The 21,335-nt window shown below is 41.4% G+C and overlaps 2 protein-coding genes across 2 annotated transcripts in view; one reads left to right on the top strand and one right to left on the bottom strand.

The window, feature by feature from the left end:
- ACTR2 (actin related protein 2) overlaps positions 1-21,335 on the top strand; it is a 351,444-nt gene that overhangs the window by 230,486 nt on the left and 99,623 nt on the right. The gene's annotated exons all lie outside the window — the stretch shown is intronic.
- Positions 3,068-19,819, bottom strand: RAB1A (RAB1A, member RAS oncogene family). Its single transcript, XM_063115991.1, has 6 exons — positions 19,616-19,819; positions 8,788-8,860; positions 7,196-7,291; positions 5,590-5,685; positions 4,702-4,833; positions 3,068-4,553 (listed from the first exon to the last, which is right to left on the bottom strand). Exons 1-6 carry the CDS (start codon positions 19,636-19,638, stop codon positions 4,356-4,358), a joined length of 618 nt encoding a protein of 205 aa, XP_062972061.1. The 5' UTR covers positions 19,639-19,819; the 3' UTR covers positions 3,068-4,355.

A 21,335-nucleotide genomic window follows, 5' to 3' on the forward strand; every position in this document is an offset into this window, starting at 1 on the left:
TGGCCTCATTCCATAGCTCAGCACTAGAGGAATGAGATTAGGCAAGCCTTGGGCTCATGCCCTCCCCCGTTCCCCTCCAATATGGCAGTAGGGAGGAGAGGACACAACAGGGAACTGTGGTTTGTCCAGACAAGCCTGGACTGTTTGAAGTTGGCTTGTTTGGACAAGCCATAGTTTGTACCTTTTTGGACATCAACGGCAGTTTAAAAAGTTTAAAATAGAGAGCACGTGCTTCTGAGCTTCTCATGGGTTTGCTGCAGCATGAGAAGAAAGGGTGTGGGAAGCATCCAGTTCAAATATTCATTCTGGTAGCACTAAATAAGGCCAGTAGCTTTGCCATTGGTCCTGATCAGCTTAGGCTCTCTTATAACCAAATACATACGAATTTTCATTCTTGAAATACATCCAAAAGGTGTGGATCATTACATTTCTCAGGCAAGTATCTTGGCTGAACAGAGGCTCCATATTCTTTTCGTTGTGGCAAGACAAGAGAGTGAGCTTGTAACAGAAAACCATGGTTTGGTGTTACAGCATGAGCAAGCTTGCACATTCCCTCTTCCCCTGTATGCACAAGGAGGAGATTAAAAGCTTCTGCTTTACCATAAACTAGTTTGCCATCAAACCCCGGTCTTGGATTTTGGACAAAGTATTAAGTGCCAAAATGATCTGTATGATGAAAGTAAAGCCACAATTACATGACCAAAAACTTGAAGCTAGACAGGTATTTAAAGTAAGGTGTTCTTTTAACAGGTTTTCCATTTGCCAACTGACTCTCTAGCAAGTCAAGTACTCTGTTACCTTAACTACTGTGAGGTTAGAGCAGGGCGAGGAAGGCGTTAGATCATGCTTTACAGGTAGATCTCTCCAGGTGATCTGCAATAGATCAGCATAAGCAGCTGGTGTTCAACAATAGCAACAATAAAAAGTCTGCAGTCCTATGCAAATTTATTTGCATGATACATGAGCAAATTGTATATATTAGCCTCAGTGTTGCCTAGCTATAAAAAAGAAACTTTATACTTTAAGAATACTGGCACAACTTGCTGGTTCATAATAATTGTTTTTTTTTAAAAAATCCCATCAGTCTCAATATTCCCTGCCCATAAGATATATCAGTTGGTTGCTTTTGATGCAGCTCTGCTGGCCTGTTTTAATTTTGTGTTCGAATCCTTGATCTGTAGCCAGATGTAGATTTGTACTTGCATATGCAGGTCATCCCAGTGTATGACTGGGCAATGGGCTCCACCCTCTGCGCCACCATTTTGTGTCTAGGTCTGCCCCCTTCCATTATTTTGCACTTGGCTATGGTTGCTTTCTAATTATGTAGCCTGCTACCCCCTGGGTTAGATGACTTACTCAAGAGCACCATGTTTCAGTAGCAATTTGAACCAAGTAAATGGTTACAGTGCCAGTGTTGAACTGTGTGTATTCGCTTTTTGCTCCAGAATAGTTCATGTAATTACTTTAAGGGGGACATAATACGAAGTAACTTATGACTTATAATCATGCATATTAAAGCTAGCCTGCTAGTGCTGCTTATGAGTATACCTCAAGAATAATTGAGTTACTCCCATTATGCTGGCAGGTTTAACCTGCACAGTATTGCCCTAAAGTAGTGGTAGGCAACATTTTCAGACTTGTGGCTTTTTTCTAAAGGTGCAGGCACATTTTCTTGCCCCCACCCCCACCCCAACTTCAGCCAGCAGCTTCTCTCTGTCCTTCTCATGCTTCATTAGGGCAGAGATGATTGCAGGAATAGGCAGAAGAAACGGAGGGTTGGGTGGGATTCCGGTCAAGGGATGAGGAAGGTGCAAGGAGGTCTGGCAGGCATTATCAAGGGGTCTTGGCGAGGGCCACGTTACTAATCACTGTCCCAAAGTGTAGATAAACACCTTGTTTGACGTTCTAAGCTTCTGCTATGGCCAAGAATCAAAACTAGTACACATTCTAACAAGGATGCAAAAACAGCGGTTCCTACTTTCTGTAGATTTTACAGTAATGACTAAACTTTGAAAGACTTGAACGCCTTTTATAGAAAGATGACTGAGAAATCTCACATAGTGACAAAGGATGCAATTGCCTATGTAAACAAATCTTACAAGATTTCAGGGCATAGTTGACAAAAAATGCCTGTGAACCAGAACTACTCTCCCAGTGCTGTTCCCAGATTTTAAAACCCCCAAAACAATCCTGCTCTAGAGCAAGAATTGTCATTATAGGTCAGGTAGAAGCTAGTATAGAAGTACAAATCCATACAAAGGAAGGGGGACAGGGATTCACTCACGTTACAGTAGAATTTTGACGTATCGGCCCATTTGTGTTCTATGAGTTTTCTGAACTTTAGAAAAGACTGCACATTACTTCCGTGGAACAGTTGTACGCAATGGATTCACCTTAGATATCCTTGAACAAGAGCTTCAGTACTTGCAGAATGACCAACATTCCCTGAAAGTCTTAGCTGTTCTAGCTGACTTTTTTCAACACAAGTTCTGATTGATCTCACAGTACATGTATAGCATGTTATGAATTGATCCAATAAGCACATGTCATTATGAAGTACACTTTATTGTGAAGGTCAAGAGCAAATTCAGATTTTCAATAATTTCAATCTTCTGACAAAAGTATGAAGACTTAACTTAAGGTATTTCAGTTGTGGATGCAAATTTTTCCCATGAGAGTGACAAAATTTTCCTATTAGTGTTTTACTAATACACTTGCCTCTTGACATATCTAAGTGGCCTATTTTGCAGACACACCTGAATGTTTTATTACAAAAAAGAGCCTTAATGGCAGTTTGAAACTGATCTCTCTTAGAGATTCTTTCATCAAATTGGTAATTTTAAAACCCAGATATCAGGCACTAATGGATTAGTTTATCTGTACAAAAGTTCTACATCTGGGCACTGTAGCAGTAAGGCTAAGCCACTGTTTCTGCTCAAACTCACATTTTGTATTTAAAAAGTCTCCTCCCTGCACAACATTACATTAGTATTCTGCTCAGTTATGTTATTACCACTTCCCACCACTTCAGCCTCCTTGTGCCTTTGTGCATAACAAAGCCAATCAATAAATTGCACTAAGTTTTATTAAAGTCAACAGTATTTGATTGTGAGAGAATGGAAGTAACATTATTTAGAAAAGACATAACATACCATCAGAGTTAACATCAACTTGTTAGTTTGAAGTCATTAATATGTTAGGAAAATACTGCTTTCCTCTTATGACAGAGCAAGAGACAGGCTATTTCTAAATGAGATCATTTAGAAACAGATCCAGACACACTTCGGATTGGGGAAGGGAGAGAAATATGGTACATTTAGAGTGATTATGATTCTATAAACAATGTTATCAGTTGTGTTCCAAGTACAGCATACATGCCAGAAACACCATGAGAACTTAGTCATTTAGACCATACTTGCTAGTTATTTGCTGGGCTGGTAGGGTATGGTCTAGGTAAAGGTTTTAAAGTGCCATTACTGCACATAAAAAGGTTCATTTGGGGCACAATGCAAGCCTTTCCCCTTAGCCATATAAGAATTAAGACAATACTTATCACCATACAGTTTGATATTACTTCCAATAAGTACAATATTTATTAAACATTTCTTCGGTTTGTTACATATTGTGCAACCAATTACAATATTCTGCAGCCACAAATTATATGCAGAGTATGAGGGGAAAAATCAACATCTGGGATCCAAAGCGCTATTACAGGATTGCAACTTCATTTTGAATGGCATCTCCCCTGCCCTTAAGAAATGCCCCTCCGTTTTAAGAGATTTGCTAGGGGGAAGTGCTGATCGAGAAAAGTCCAAACCTGCTACAGGTGCACAGAACTAGTTTGAGCAGTTCTTTGGATCCTGGCCAGAGTGTAATCTTTCCATTTAGATCTCTACAAGGAACTAGCAAATTAGATCTTACATATAACATATTACTGAACTTTATGCATGGAAAAGTGATAGACACAGTAGTGTTGTTGGATACAAAAATGGCTAAACTTCATCTTCAGAAGACTAAACCTGACATCTAAACGTGCCAATATGATCGGAACAAAAAAATATCCGAAGTTTAGCCAACCACAGGAAACAATCTGGTATAAGGAAAAGCAACGAGGATTACACGCATTTATAAACCAGCACACAAAAGGTTTAACACATTTCTGAAAATGAAGTTAGCTTTATTGAGTCGCGGGGGGGGGGGGGGTAATAAAAAAGTCAGTATTGACCATTTACAATCTCTGACCTTTGTGGAGACGATAAGAATCTGTTGTAGTGCAGCTACATACAGTACAATTCAGGCAATTTTTTTCAGTTGGGTTCAGATTTCAGATTCATTGTTGAGAAGGGAGGAGAGTTTTAGCAGCAACCTCCACTAGACTGCTTGACTGGAGTGCTCTGAATTTTAACATTGGATTTCTCTGCACCACCTGCTGTAGCTCCAGGACCCATTCGTTTTTTGATCTCAGCAGCCATGGTCATGAAAGACTGTTCTACATTTGTCGCGTTCTTCGCGCTAGTTTCCAAAAATGGAATCCCAAGGGAATCTGCAAATTCCTGCAGGGAAAATATATCACAGTTAGTTATGTTTAACCACTGTACATGAGCAATCACCACCATCCCTTTGATTAGGCACACTTTATATATCTTGAATAAACTATTACAGCTTTTTTAATTTTTAAACCTGTTAAGTCTGTTGACGTACCTTCGCTGTTGTATAGTCTACTACTTTCTTTGTGGTCAGGTCACACTTGTTCCCTACCAACAACTTGTTCACATTTTCACTGGCATAACGATCTATTTCTTGCAGCCACTGTTTTACGTTATTGAAAGACTCCTAGAATATAAAAGAAGAAGAATGTGTTAACTCTTGCCTTCAGTGGATCACTACAGTGCGTTCATTTTCTATCAGGGACTGCCAAGAGGTCTTGAAAAATTACAAGTCAGTTTAATGCAACACAAGCATTATCTTTCTAACTGGGAGATTAGATTGCTGTTTTAGACACATCTTCTAGTTCCAGCACTTGGTTCCAGATCCATAAGAGTAATGTAATGTTTAAAACAATTTAAGTGCTTGGCAGGCAGGCAGGCATGCTAGCAAGCAACCTTAAAAAACACACAAACAGCTTACTAGTCATTTTGCAGCTTACTGGTTATGCCAGGAGAATAAGAGCAGGAGGCTGTGGTAAAGACAACCCATTGATTTTAAAACTAATGGGCTGTCATGCATGAGAAGGCATGCTGTAGGCACTTCTCCTTTCATTGTACAAACCAGTCAGTTCCTTCGTAGGTTGTGGAGCACGACGTGCGAATCCAGACCACTGGATTGTTTAGGGGCTAAACAATCAAGTGGTTAACCCATAGTTTGTTGTTGGGTTCACGGCTGGGTTGTTTAGCCACCAAATAACTCGGCAGTCTGGGTTTGCACGCCATGTTGCACAACCTACAAAAGTTTTTATATCAATGGGTTGTCATCACATGCATACAAGGCCTGTATATACAAATTTACATTTCCTCACTGTGTGCTCATAAGTCAGAAGTAAGCTTTTAGAGAGATACTATTTCCTGAAATGCCAACCACACAATTGCTTACCTGATCCGTAACATCGTACACAACTATGATGCCATGCGCTCCTCTGTAGTAACTAGAAGTGATCGTTCGAAATCGCTCTTGCCCTGCTGTATCCCACTACAAAAAACAGGACAGCTTAGAAGACAACTTAAAAGATTGCATCTATTTATTCCATCTTGATAATGCAGGGCAGATTAAAAGAGTTCTGTAATATTAGAACTTGCTAAAATAAGGTATTCCATGAAGTGCCATGGACTACAAGGTAGAATCCTTACTCTAGAGAGTCAGTTGTAAAATACTGCCATATATTAAAGCAGACGTATCAATGAAAGGCTCAGGATTATATAGGCCCCTTTAAGGGTCATCAGGAGGTCCCAGCGAGAGGCCACCATCATCAGAGCACAGAGGCTCTGCTGAATCCCTCTACCAATGGAAGGAGGCTTTCCTTTCCCAAAGGGTCAATTCTGAACCCAAACCTGTAGCAGCGATGGACGAGAATTTGCTAGAAGACTAAAGTATGAGTTGAAGCCATTATTGGGCACCGAAGTACATAGGCATCTTGTATCCCCTCCCCCTCCAAAATCCAGCTTTTCCTCTTACCAAGCAGTGGAACTCTCAGTAATGCAGACCTGTCTATTCCAAAGCCAGGTCTATTTAGTATTTTATTTTATTTTTTGAATTTCTATACCGAAAATCTCTTGGTGGTTCAGCCTACGAGACGTTCGCTTCTGTCCAGGAACGCCATGAAACCCTGCAGCTTGTGCCATAAAGGGACTTGCATCAAAAGCTAGAAGTTTGGGGGCAAGTTGCAACACAATAAAAATCACTGATATAGGACAACCATTCAGTGGGCCATTACAGGCAAGTGTATAAGATGCCACATGCTAATTAGTTTTTATAGGGTTACGAAATACAGTAGCTTCTTACACAAGTAGTAGATCCATAACCACATTCCAGGCATAATGAAGGCTCACTTCCAATTTTTTTTGTTCTACTATAGTTCAACTTTGAGGATATAAAGTCTACACCTTACTAGATTTTTTCCCTTAGTTTGCTGCTCCTTAGTGCCACCTCAAGAGTGATATTTATTGCACTCAGTATTGTAAAGGCCTGTTGATTCTACCATTAGAGATATCTGACTGCATTTAGTATATTAAAATGTACCAGATTTCTCAGACTGGTAATTTGCCAAGTGTTCAATTTTGGCATATTGCTTTGTTTAATTAGAGGATAAGATTTGCTTCAACTGGAATAGCAGTCAATTGAAATAAAAACTCTTCCCTAGAAATAAGTGGGCTTGAGGTTTCCAACCATTTTTCTATGCCACCCACCTTACCACTGCATCAAATTCCATGGCCAGAAGGAATGTGAGTTTCCAGTCTGAAAGCTAACTCCTTAATTATATACCAATGGGAACTAATTTTTAGTCAAAGTCCTTGATTTCAAAACACCAGATTGTGTTTTAATTAAATATGCCATTCCCGACAACCATCTGGTTAACAGAAGTGAAGCACTTGGGCCATTTACACAGTTCCTGTATCTAATACTTAACAGACTTACAGCACTCCCATTTATTTAAGTTTCACGTTAGGACTAGGCAAGATTCATCAAGGCAGGTAATACTTACTATCTGAAGCTTGATTGTTTTTCCATCTAACTCTATAGTTCTGATTTTAAAGTCCACACCAATTGTGCTGATATAGCTTTCTGTGTAGGTATCATCCTAGGAAAAGAACACAACCTTTAGAATCAGCAACACTGCGTCTTATAGCATCAATGTAAAAAGGGACAACCTAAGCCGAGGAAAGCAAGCACCCTGCAAGAGAGACAGCTGAAATCACTGTGCCAGCCTGTACTCTAAGCTCATGTATATGCAAATAGTGATGCCATGGTATGACACCAAACTGGCAGGGCTTCAAAGTGGGCAGAACTGTCATAAAACACACATTTAGTGCAAAGTCCCACTCCTGAGTTTGCCCAGTTGTGTCATTGCACAGTGATTTATTATTGTATTGTTGTTGTCTCTTTCTCGCTCATGGTGGTTTTTCTAGACAGTCATGACGGGCATTGCCAAGTCATGCTGTCTTTTACAGATTCAGGAATTTCCTGACAATTGAGCATGTTTTAATTATGACTGCTTTCTGGATGGTGATATTATTAATTATTATTATTCTATACCACCCAATAAATGAAGCTCTCCAGGCAGTTTACAAGAATTCATAAAATAATAAATATAAAATACAGCATAAAAACTTAAATACACAAAATGTAAAACAATTTAGACAGCTAAGAACAGCGTCAATAAAATACTAGACCTGTTCAGTTGACTGGCATAAAAGCCCTATCCTATGCCACTAAATGTCATATGGCATGCTGGTCTGCTATTCAAAGTAAATCAATAAATAAATCACAGGGCATGACCAAGAGAGTTTCCTGGATTCCGCCTATTTATTCTCCGCCATTGTCCACTGCCAAATTCAGTGGAGGACAAAATAAGTAAGATACCAGCCACAATGCTCCCCCTACTTATGGGCTAAATGTAGTTTGAGCACTTCCATGCTGTGGGCAGATTTATGCATTGTCCGCAAATGCAATCCTTAGCACACTTACTCAAAGTCAGACCTGTGCACCTACATGCAAGGCACTATCAAATTAATTCTAAATGGGAGCAGGCTGTAAGAGTCCAGAATGACTACATTCAGTATTCTACAAGTTTTACAAATCACAGGATCATCTCTCTCCATGACCTACATTTATCATGTGGTAACTGCAAACATCACACAGAAGCATGTTTTTATAGCTATTGATTCAAGCCACCAAAGTAGGAAAACTTATCAAGTGAGGTCTTTCCACTTGACAGCTGCCAACTCCACTGATCAAGCAAACTGTCTCCACACAACTATATACCAAGCAGAGTTCAGCATTGCATCAGCTTTTATACATTTACATACATTAAGAACAAGGCATCAGTTTTGCTTGCTAGAAAAACATGTGCCAAGTAGTATGTTGTTAGCTTTGTAAAGACAAACTGAATGTCTTATTAGTGTGCCCACAAGAGTAGCACTCCTTTTCTTGCGACTGTAAATTGTGATGTACGGTTCTTTTCCTTTGATTATGAATAGTTAGCAGAAAAAAACATGAGGGAACCCAGAGTACCTGCATATCAGTTTTTAATAAGGTTAGTGACTAACAGAAAATTGAAAATAAATGACAACTTACTGCAAATCTAAGCAAAAGGCAAGATTTTCCGACCCCAGAGTCTCCAATCAGAAGCAGCTTGAATAAATAGTCACTGCAAAGAGAAAACCATAATTAAAACTATAGTATGATTCATTATATTGAAACTGTTAATTTATATCAGACATGTCATTTTATTCTATTTTTTATTAAATAAAAATAACAAATTGAGAAATTTCACCCTGTCAGAGTATGCCAGGATCTATACAAGTGATTCTTATAAATGAAGTACAAGTTTAAACCTAAATTCTATAGCTTCCTGGGAATTGCAGATTTGTGAATGTTCTGATAACTGTTACAGATCCTTGGGTTTTCACCTAACTGTCCATCTGGACAAATTATGAATGGGTGGTGATGTTCTTGGGGAACTATTGCTCCCCTCAATAGCGCTTGTGCTACCCTGTTCTGCAAGGCTCCATTTTGGCTCTTATGACCTGATTGAGGACATCCAAAGATTTGAAACAAGGTGTCTTTAATGGTGGATGTAATGAATTAGTGTTTAAGACCTGCAATGGACTGGATGGATAGCCAAAAAAAGAAAGAAAAAAGACACAATTCAGACAAGATGGAACAGTTGGTAGACAGCTCATCTGACCTCAGATGTGGTGTTACAAGGTTATTCTGGACACGGCTGCACTCCCCTTAAACGGACAAATCAGCAGCTTGAGGATGTTCTTACATTGATCTTGTCTCTTACTGTTCAAGTAGCATCTGTGACATGAAGCACCTCCTCCTAGCTAAGACTGGTATGGCAGCTGCAATCCCTCTGACATAAACACAGCTTGGCCACTGTTAGCCATGTTCTAATAACATCCAGATTAGTCTATTGCAAAGCACTATACATGGGGCTTCCTTTGGAGACAATCTGGAAATGTCACTTGGACAAGAATAAAATTCCTAGACTGTTGATAGGGACCGGGTAAACATAACATACTTTGCACTTCGTACACAAATTCACTGGTTTCCAGCCCATTTACATGTACAGTGCTGATTAAGCCCTATCTGGGCTTGGACCCTAGTATCCAATCAGTCTAATATCAAGATCATTCTCCAAAGACCCTTCTTTGCCTGCCCCTGCTGTCTGGGATTAGATAGGTGACATAAATTGGGGCACTTTAAAACACTCCCCCCTGGGGAGGTTCACCTGGTACCAAATTTAAAGAATTTTACACACTTTTCTATGTATTTAGTAATTTTTAATAAATACATTTATATGATATTTTCTCATTTTTGGTAAGGATTGAATTTTTTGCATCTTTTCTCTTTGTATAAATATTTTCCCCCAACAAGTAAAAGATTGGTAACATCATTTTATAAGCTTGGGTTATACATACTAGCACCCCACACCTATTTCACATTCACTTAATTATTATAATCCATTTTAAGTTTTAAGCAATCCTGTTACTGGAGATATATTTCAAGATCTTAAGTCTCCAAAATACCAGACAGTGCATTTTATCCTACTCATAATTATAGGCTCTCAAGAAAACCATATTGGAATATTCTGACTAAGTGAGAGACTCCTTTATATCATTTGCTGAACCCACAAAGACAAAAGATTTAAGGCAATATGTACCACCAAAAAAATAAAATAGAGGTTAAAATTGTGAATCATCAATCATTATTTGGGTGACTTTTCCTAGTCCTTTAGGAAATGGAGGTATCATTGTGAAGCGTGTTCCAGATCTTGCTGTTTATCCACATGTTTAGCTACTTATTCATCCCCAAGGACATATCACTGAGTTGTCATGTAAAGATAAATGAAGTAGATGCACATGTGTCTGATGATGCTTCAAATATAGCAAGTATCTATGAATAGGACACTTAGGAAATTTGTGATAGGAGAAATCAACCACGCCAAGCCTTTCAAACACCTATGCTTTAATACCTGCCATAGACTGTGTTACAAAGAAGCCAGTATACCTCGTCAGCAATTCTAGTTTCAGGTGACCATAAATCCCCTAGAGTAGATGAAAGTAAATTATGAACAGCAATTATGGAAAAGCTTTGTATATGCAACAAAATCCTAAACTCATTACTTGGACTAAGTTCTATTCAAACAAATAGGATTTACTTCCAATTAGTTTAGGATTAAAGTTCAAGAAGAGGAGGTAGAACGCGGAACCAATAAAAGATCCCGTTTATATTCTATGTCCTCTTTGTTGTTTGGTCCATAGGAATAGGAAATATACTGGACTTAAAACATTTTAGCATATCATATTCACTGAAATATATGGAATGAAATCCAATGAAGTTGTTCCATTGACAGAACTGCTTCTGTCAGAACTTGAGGAGGGAGGATTTCATCCCCCGCCTGAAACCACACCCAAAATCTGCTCTGGAGGACTGGTGACTCTCCACAGCAGATTTTCTGGGGCAGGGCTGCAGGGGTTGAGGAGAAGTCCACTCATGCAACATTGGATTCTGCCAATACATCATGGGCATCTAAACACAAAATAGTTGCCACTGCAACTTTTAAATAGTAGAGATATCTGTCCACATCAGGGTGGATTTAAATCATGATTTAAATCACTACTCAGAAAGACTCGATTTAATCATGTGACTCCCCCCCCCCAAAAAAGTGCACTCTATTCATTGAATTTTTGAAACTTAGCACTTAAGCGGTAAGGAGTTGATTCTGTGTACATAGATTTGCAAAGGAACAATGGGATTGTGATCTCTGCAGACGCAAATTCAGTTTTGAGAACTGTAAAACCAAGCATCTGTGATAATATCTTCTAGATAGAAAAATTGCCCAATAATCTTACAGAAACCTCTGGAAGAGCATGACATTGTGAATGGATGAATAGAATTCATTTACCCAAAAAATTAAACATTGCATGAATATACAGCTTCATGCTACATCATTAAAAACTAATCCTTATTTCATGATGAATAACCTTTGGACTATAATGTATCTTAAATAGAAAACTATCTTTAGATAGATTTTTCCTCAAAAAGCATTTTATTAAAAAAAATCCTATTTAAATAAAAAAATTCCAATTTTAATTTTAAAAAATCCTATTTTTAATTTTGTTTTAAAAAATCTTTTTTTTAAAAAAAAAAAAAAAAGAACATTGATTTTTATCCACCCTGGTCCACTTTAACAGCTTCTATGACGATATAATTTCAGGAATTATTTACCCTAAAGCTTTGAGCCAAATGCAAACACCTACTAGGGTGCCAAGGCTTTCCTAGAACAGTTTTGTTGTCTAGCACTTTAGGCTGCAGCCTGGCTAGCTTTACTTAATCTCAGTATCTTGACTGTCTGTATGCTAATTACTATTGTGGCTGTAATTAGGTTTTGTTTAGAATATAACATAAAGAAGGATCTTTAGAAACACCTAAAATGTTGATTCAGTTTGCACCAACAGCAATCCCTTGGTTGTTTAACCCAGGAATTGCCATGGCCGAGCAGGAGTGAGCATCCATACTGTCGCCCACATGTTCTTCACTTCCGCCCTGTTCCTAGATTGTTCGCATGATATCTGAAGCGGGAAACTCTGGGGTATTTAGGGGTTCATAGTTTCTCACTGGGTTAACTGTGGGTTGTTTAACCCCTAAATAACCCAGAGTTCCTGGGTTCAGACATAACGATAACAAGCTAAGAACATGGTGATCCTGGGTTGTTGATAGAAAACGGATGCATAGAAGGCAACATGCTTGCTCCTGCTTGGCCACAGAAATTCCTTGGTCATTATATTGATGGGCCTCTAAAGCAGTTGCAAGAACTCGAATGCATGACAACTTATATTGTAAGTCTATATAAAACCTGAAACGTTCAAGTTCAACAATCTAAGAGGGACTTGTCCACACTTTCACACAGAAAGCAACAGACTTAGTGAAGCTACATATGCACTGAATAAGGGAAACATGCACAGGATTGGGGTAAGCAAGAAGCTCCTTGTTTGAATTTTGTTGCTTAAAATATCATTTAACAATGTTATTGGCCAATAAACTGTTATAACAATAATTTCGCTTAAACCACATTCAAAATATTTTGAACTAAAACAATCCTGTCTCATTTATTACTAAATTTATATCTCACCCTACCTCGAAGGAGCTTAGGGTGGCATATATATGGTTCTGTTAACATGTAAGCATATTTGATGCTGCAGATACATTTCTTCAGATAGAAGGGATCTGATACTTGATGGTGTTTGATAATTAAAAATCTCCAAGGCAGGCTGAAAGAACTTCAACATGGGCAGCAGACAGATCAGTATGCAACTAATGTAATTCAGGTCTCTTCTACCAACAATATTAAAAATTAAACTTAAGAATGCACATTTTTCTGGAGCAATCATCACTGAATACAGGGGGGCTTACTTCCAAGTAAGGATTACATTGCATACGATTACGTTGCATGTTTGTTTGTTTGTCTTCCCATGTTTACCTCCATGTTCATCCTCCTCCCCCTTTTCCCTCTGTTGCCTCCATTATGTCAAATGTTAGATTGCAAAACTGCCTTGGGGGCACAGTTAATTCATTCTAACATGTCATGCACATTAAAGATGCTATTATAAAAATACATGCAAAGTACTTTCAGTTCAAAGACACTATTTTATCACATTAAGAATTCCCTACCATAAGGGTGAGGAGCCAAAGAACGGTACAATTAGTTTTACACGCCCTAACGGACTTTTGACCCTTGTATCTCTTGCACAACAGCTTCTCATTCTACACAGCAAGCCAGTTGAGAAACTAAAAGCACTTTAGGGAGACTGTGATGTAGCACAGGGGTGCCTAGTAGTTCACAAAAGTAAAACATAAAAATAAAATATCACTGACTCCCACAAGCCTTTGGGTATGCATAAAATAGCTTATTAAATCTCAGACATTAACACTACTCTAATTATAGTGACTGCATACATGGATTAATATGCTAGCTCACATGAGATGTAGCAATATTAGGAGATACCAGATTGAGACAGACATTTTCAGCAACTGAAGTTGCTTGCTGGTAGATATTAAATAAATAAATATAAATAAATAAAATTAATTGCTGACCTCCCTGTTTGGTATTTCAAAATTGTAATACACTTTATGCAAATTATTAATGTGGGGTCATTAAGAACAGCATTTTAGTGCGTTCTCAGCCTTTTAGCTTTTGCTTGCCCTCTAATGCAAAACAAATGAGTTTCCAAAATTTTCATGATCAGTAGTTCTAGCACCACTCTAATATCCCATAATAAATCAGTGAAATACTGCTTCAAGTGCACATTATAACTTCAGCCTATTAATGGCTGGAGCTCAAAGTTAAGTACTTTTACATTCCAGTAATAAGTGAAGCATTAAGCACCTGCTTAAATTTCTCGCAGTTTATTAATAAGATTTGAAAATTCTGAAGTGGGGGGAGGATTGTGGCCTTGGTCATTTGCTATCTTTAGCATTTATTTTATTTATCTTAAGTGTATTTAGGATGCCTTTAAGAAAAGCCTTGTATCGCTCACAATAAATATAAAAAAATTAACACAGAAAACACGTAAAATTCTGAACTAAAACTGCAGCATAACACACACCAAAATCCAGTCCAACCATAACAGTCAACAATTTAATATATAAAACAACAATTAAAAATTCAACCCAGCCATTTTAACTAAAAGCAGATTAAAATAGAAAGGAATGTGATACCCATTTAAAACCAATATGGAAGGAACCAAATGCACATCCTTGGGAAGGAGTTCCACAGACATGGAGCCACCTCTGAAAAAGCCCTAATTAATTAATCTTGACGGCAGGCCTGTGAGCAAGGCATCTGTGGCTGGCCTTAATGCTTGGGCAGGTTTATACAGGTGCAGGTGGTCCATCAAATAACCTGGCCCAAAACTATTTAGGTCATTCAAGTTAATCCCCAGTACTTTGAATTGGCTCTGGAACAAAATGGCAGCTAATGTAAATGTTTCAGAGTAGGTGTTCTATGCTCCAGTTCCTTGGTGTCCCACAAGCAACCAGGCAGCTGTGTTGCATGCTGGTTGAAGCTTCCAAAACATCTTTAAAAGAAAGCCTCACATAAAGCATATTACAGTAGCTTAGCCAGAATGGAACCAGGACATGTGTAACTATGGTAAGGTCCACTTTCTTCTGATAGGGTTGCTGCTCACAAATCAGCTGAAGCCGATAAAAAGGAACTACTAGCCATCAATGCCACTTGTGCTTCCCTCAACAGGGCCACAAGTTATGAACATACGGCAGTATCCAAAGGGGCTACTGCGCTTACGCAATTGACATGGTGTTTGCATAAGCAACTTTGAACACAACAGTGTAAGCTGGTGCAACCAGTTTCCCCAGAAAATTCGTCATGCCAGCTTATGTTATTAGCGTTATACTATTATTTATTTATTTATTTATTTATTTATTGCATTTCTATACTGCCCAATAGCTGAAGCTCTCTGGGCGGTTTACAAAATTACTAGAGGTTGCTTACGGTAGAGTTACACCAATTGCGTAAGTGGTGATGCTATTGGATATTGGCCTTGGTCTTTCGGAGGGGAGGTAACTCCACCCAGAACTGGATGGACATCTCCCTCTAGATCAGGTTTCCCCTCCTAAAGTACCTCCATCTTATCAGGATTAAATTTCAACTTGTTCATTGTCATCCATCCTAAAACTGTCTCCAAACACTTGTCCATGGGATGAGGAGATGACACTTCAACCAAAACCTCTGGATGATTTCTCCCAGCAGTTTCATGTAGACATTAGAAAGTATGCAGACCAAGACGGAACCCTGAGGCACCCCAAAAGCCAGTGGCCATATGGCAGAACAGTTGTCCCCCAGCACCACCTTCTTGGTCTGTCCCTACAGAAAGCACCACAGCCACTGAAGCACTATACCCACCAGTACTACTCTGGGTAGACAATCCAGAAGGATACTGTGAGTGATGGTGTCAAATGCTGCCAGGGTTTCAATCCCACTGTCCAATCCCCAGCATAAGGCATTCACCACCAGATTCCCATTGTTCCCACACTCACTCCCACCACTGCTTTTGCCTCCCACCATGCTCAGCAGCTAGGAAGCTGGCAAAACAGGAGATTTACCGCCCGGTTTGCCAACTTCCTGCGTCCTCATGGGTGAGGTGAGTAAGGCAGGAGACAGAAGTGGCAGTAGGGGTGCCGGAGGTGAGACAATGGGGACAGGAAGTGAGGTAGTGAGAGCAGAAGCATTGGGGGTGGGGAGAAATTAGAATAAGAAAGGAGAGGTGACCAGAGAAGGAAAGGGGCAGAAGAGCAAGGAAAGAGGAAACTCAGAAGGGGCCACTGAAAAATATATAAAAAATGCACCCACAACTCCAAAAAAAAGTAATATGCACCTGTAGTGCCTTTAGCCCCCCCCCCCCCCATATGTGCCTGCTGGCCTGAAAGCTTTGCCTACCCTTGCATTAGGGTGACCAAGGTTGCTTTAATCCCAAAAAACAGGCCAGAAACTAGATTGGAACAGATCTAAATAATCCATCTCGTCCAAGACTGCCTGGAGTTGGGAAGAGACTACTCTCTCAGGCATCTTGTTCAAGAATAGAACATTAGACACTGGACAACAGTTATTAAGGACCATAGACCCAAATGTAGGTGTACTGCCCTCACTAGTAATCAGCCCTCGTATCTTTTTGATCATGCTATTATTCAATTATCTTTCCCAAATTAATTCCTCATACTACAGCAAATAGTATGATAGTGGCTCTCCAGCTGTTTTGGCTTACTACTCCCATCAACCCTAGCAAACATAGCCAATGGCGAGGGATAATGGAAGTTGTAGGCCAAAACATTTGGAGTGCCAGAAGTTGCCCACCACAGCAAACTGGACCTTGATGCCATTGTATCTCCCAAATTGTCTTTGAAGCTGCACAATGAGTCAAAATTAGATGTTATCATTCCACCTAATGTTCTCCAAAATAAGTCAGTATCCCACGGAGTCAATGTAATTTGAGGAAAAAATTATAGTTAAAAGCCCCAAGAGAGATTTCTGTCAAATTATCCACTCCTCTACCAAACATCAGTACACTATTAAGGAAAGTCATCTCAAAACTCCTGCTCAATATTTCAGTTTAGAATATCCAGGATGTTTCCAGAATTTCCCCCTGCATATCAAAACAAACTACAGTTTTAACAAAAACATGATGTTAACGTGAAATGTAGCTACAACACCAGACAATTTCATTACATTTACTGTTTTAGGATGCTAGTAAAAACACATACAAACTTACTCTTAAGATCCTAGTGCCCACCCATAAAAAAGAAAACACATGATAAAATTAGATTTATTGTCCTAGAGCTTCACTGCTGTTCCTGTTGCCAGGAGACAGCGGAACAAGTTCGCCTATAGCAGACAGCACTGTTCTTAAGGGAAAGAATTCAAAGGGTGCAAGAGGCAAAAGAGTTACTTATCAGTTAAAAAAACCTTTTTAACAGCTAAAGATCAACATTCTTCATTCTTGGCTATTGCCTCTACAGTTTCAGTTTTCACTTCTTAGAAGTGTTTCTCTGCAATGCAGCAACATTGCAAAATCAACGTAAGCCCAGAAAGCGTTTTGTAAGAATCATGTGGTGAACACATGACCCTCAGTTAAGTGAAGGGTGGACATCCACATTAAGCAGTCAATAGCAATGGGTTGCAAAGTGAGAGTTAGAACAACTGTCAGAATGAGGCCAGGCTTCACTTTATCCCTTACAGCTTAATATTTTGGGAAACTAAATACGCTTTACTGAATTTTGATACATGACAGCAGGATTAATTGGGAAATAAGCTCATGTGTTCTGCATCAGAAGCCCCAAGGGTGAAACAAACTTTGTAAGGAAGGCCAATTGCTTCTCAGAGCAAAGGACAAAATATCATTAACTTTTCATGACGTGTCATAAAATCTTCTCATTCCCCATCTGTAACAACTGCTGTTTGTAACCCAAACTCCCACAGGAGATCACTAGAGACTTCCTTCATTTCTCTTTTCATTCGTCTTCAGGTTTAAGTTTCTCAGTACATTTTGAAGACAGCCAGCTCCCCATGAGTACTATAGCAGTGTAAGGTATCTGGCTAACATTGCAAGCTTTCAAGAAGGTAGTCCCTACTTTAAGTTTTGCCTTAGTAATGAATTCACTAGGTAGCCACTTTCTCAGGCCTTAGCTAGACCTAAGGTTTATCCCGGGATCGTCCCTGCCTGCTCCCGGGATCCTCTGTGTGTCATTTACATGAACGGGGATGACCCCGGGACGATCCCGGGATAAACCTTAGGTCTAGTTAAGGCCTCAGTGCCATTCCCCCTTCTATGCTGTGATAATATTGACCTCTCTTTTTCAGTTGCTGCCTTTAAGGCGGGCCTGGACAACATATGGCCTACGGACCAATAGTGGCTCCCTGTGGGAAGTTCAAATATCCATTCTTTGCAAGCTTGTCCCACACCTTCGTAAGAATAACTTAAGCCCACCAAAACTGGAAGTCTTTTTTTATTACAGTCCCACCTCTTTCTGAATTCAGAAGCACACAGTAAAGTTGACACTAGTTTTTCCAACATTTTACAGCCAGTCAAGCATTGCAGATTCCTTCACTAGTATGAATTGCTCAAATAGGGAAACCCCTGTATGTGGAAAGTGCCAAACAATAACTAGAAATAAGGTGGGTAGGGAAAACAAATGAGCCAGGAATAGATACTGAGGGAGAAACGGGATGAAAAAAGATGGATGGAAGCAGAGAAACTTGTAGGGGGGGACAAAACAGAGGGGCCTAATAGATGTAAGTAGCTAACCAAGAGGTGGGGGTGCAGACTTATGGTAGAGAGATAACATACACTGGAAAGAGGGGGGGAAAGGATGCTATGGAGTGCAAAGAAAATGGAAGAGTTGTTAACAGATAATGTCCAGAAAGACCTGTAGTTGCACAGAGTCTGCATGTATATGATATAGAAAACTGAAAGAGACGGTGAACAGAAAAGATTAAATAAAAATAAAGTTATAATTGAGGGCCAGGGGTGACAATGAGCCATTCACCATCTTTCAGCCTAACCTAACTGAAAGGAGAGTTGTGAAGATTAAAAGGAGGGAATCATGTAAATTGCCCTAACCTGCTTAGAGAAAAGATGGAATATTGGCCCCCCCAATGCAATTCCTGCATAATGATGCAGCTTTCTTCTATTTGTAAAAGTACCCCTCAAACGCATTTTGAATTCTGTACCCACTTACTATAAGGTTGAACCAGGAATACTCAAACACCTTGCTTAGCTCAAAAGTTTGAGCTGTACATCACTAATTCCAGGAACGAAGAACTCTCTTCTCTCTCACACACACACATACACACACACAGGTTCAGGCAAAACCCTACCTTTCAAAAGGTACACATCCACAAGACACCACCTGTACCACCACCACCCCATCACTTCTTGCTGATTTGTGCCCCTTTGTAAAACCCCTCTACCCCCTCACCGAACTTAATCCTCGTAACCACTTCTTCCAACTCCATCACATTTCAGTCTCGGCTCTGCCCCTTCTCCAGGAGCCCCTTCCCCTTCTCTCTCCCCCTCCACCCCCACCCCCCATTAAGACCAACCCCCAACCAGGCTCGTGGTCTACTCCTATCTAGCCACACCACTTCTCCCACCACCACCACCACCACCACCATCATCAAGGCCTCTCCCAGAGTCACTGGTGGGACCAACCCCTGGCCCCCAAACCCTTCACCCCACACGCCATCGTCGTCACCTTCCTCCTCCCCTCTCCTCGCCCCCGCAGCCCCATCGCGTCCTTGCCTCTCCCGCCGCCATTCTCTCCCCTCCACCCTCCCACAGATGAGGTGCGCTCCGTCGCCCTTCCCCGCCACATTACTCACTATTCGGGATTCATGCTGGACATGTCAACGGGGGCCCCGCGGCCTGTAGAGAACGAGCTCGCTCCGCGGAGCAGGCGGCGGTCAGACCCACCGGCGGCAGCTCCTTGGGGGTCGGGCTCCCTTATCCAACCAAGCAGTAGGAGAAGCCGACAGCGTCTCCCTTTCCACCGGGCTTAATTCCTCCCCTCTCAGGCGGCGGCGGCGGCGGCGGCGGCTACGGCGACAGCCTCCGCTCTGGCACCTAGAACCCAAAATGGCTGCCAGCCCCCAAACCAGGAAACAGAGACGCCTCCAGGAGAAGGCCGGGTCTTACATGATGGTCGGGAGATGGTGGGAACCTTCGCAAGGGATGCTGGGAAACCGAGTTCTTAGATGCCGCGGCAGCCTATGGACCGCCGCGAAGCTGAGTGGGCAAAAAAACTCCGTTTCCCGGCAACCTCTGCCCCGTGGTTTCACGCGTGCGCAGTCAGGGGCTTTTCTTTCCTGTTTCCCGGTTGACTCAATTTTGATATTCACGTAACGGATTGGCTGACAGGTTCAGCCGGCCGGGCAACGTCAGCAGGGAAACGTGGCAGCTCGGGCGAGCCGTTGACCTCACCGGCCTGGATGGAGAAAGGGCGGGGCTAATGTGGGGGGAGGCGGGGCTAATGTGGGCGGAGCGATGCCCCCCCCCCCGCCCCGCGGATTTGGAATTTGACCTGGGAGTTAAGACACAGGTTGAGTTGATTAGCGTGTCGTCCGAACTCAGCCACAGCATAAAAAGTCTCCTCTGGACTCAATCCCACATAGCAGCAGGGGAGGGGGGAGAAAAAACTTAATTTACAGAACGTAAATTAAGTTCTATTCATTTAAGTGAATGACAGGTTCAGCTGGCCTGGCAACGTGAGAGTGGTTTGTGGTAAAGGGAAAGTCACTTTGCACATCGTTAGAGTCTATCTTATTATGGCTTCTCGCTTTGTACGGCAACAAATCAGGCTTCTGCCCTTGTACAGCACACAAATAAGGGGCTTGGGGAGTTCCCACAAAAAGGAAAGTCTTCAAGGGGCCCCTGCTGCTGCTGCTCACTTGAAAAATGAGTTCACACAGGGCCGGTGCCAGACTGTTTTGCGCCCTAAGCAAGGTGAGCTGCTTGCACGCACACACACCCCAAATTGCGCGGAAGTCCAAACGTGTGCGCCGAACGGAGAGCTGGGACTGGCTCACTTCGATTTGGGACTGAGCCGTCTGGAATTCACCAGGACCTCCATGCGAATGCAACCCGCTATGCAGCCTGGCGTCCCGCTCCGCTCCGCACGTTTACTCAGAATAAGGCTTCCGAGTAAGGAGGCATAGGCGGATCGGGCCGCAATGGTGCCTCCCGGTGCAACGCTGTCTCAGATGCAAGTCCCGTTGATCCACGTGCACAGGATCGGGAAGCGGGAGAGTTTGCCTTGCGAGGAGTCCACAAGTCCCTAGCTTTCCTGGGGGAAGGGAGAGGGAGTCCCACTTGCCCGCCTGCCTGGACATCGCGGCCTGTTTGAGGAGAGAGGCAAGGCGACCCGGTGCCCTTTCCTCGGGAGTAAGGCAGAGGCTGGCTTGGGCCAGGGTCGAGCTTGCCACGTGCTTTTTCTTCTTCTTCTGGCAGCAGCCTCCTAGAGCGGCTCTGGGAGGGCGGCTTCCAGGAGGAAGTCTGAACGTGGAGCCGCCGCCCCACCCCAGCGTCCCGGGCTTCGCTTCGGCT

The sequence above is a fragment of the Elgaria multicarinata genome, chromosome 2 (genome assembly GCF_023053635.1).
Source record: "Elgaria multicarinata webbii isolate HBS135686 ecotype San Diego chromosome 2, rElgMul1.1.pri, whole genome shotgun sequence".
Taxonomy (NCBI): domain Eukaryota; kingdom Metazoa; phylum Chordata; class Lepidosauria; order Squamata; family Anguidae; genus Elgaria; species Elgaria multicarinata.

Excerpts from the sequence above, each read along its gene's own strand:
- RAB1A (XM_063115991.1), bottom strand. The coding sequence starts at position 19,638 with ATGTCCAGCATGAATCCCGAATA. Across the intron at positions 5,686-7,195 it reads AAACAATCAAGCTTCAGATA|TGGGATACAGCAGGGCAAGA; the intron begins GTAAGTATTACC and ends TGTTTTTTGTAG. Across the intron at positions 4,834-5,589 it reads TGTACGATGTTACGGATCAG|GAGTCTTTCAATAACGTAAA; the intron begins GTAAGCAATTGT and ends TTTATATTCTAG.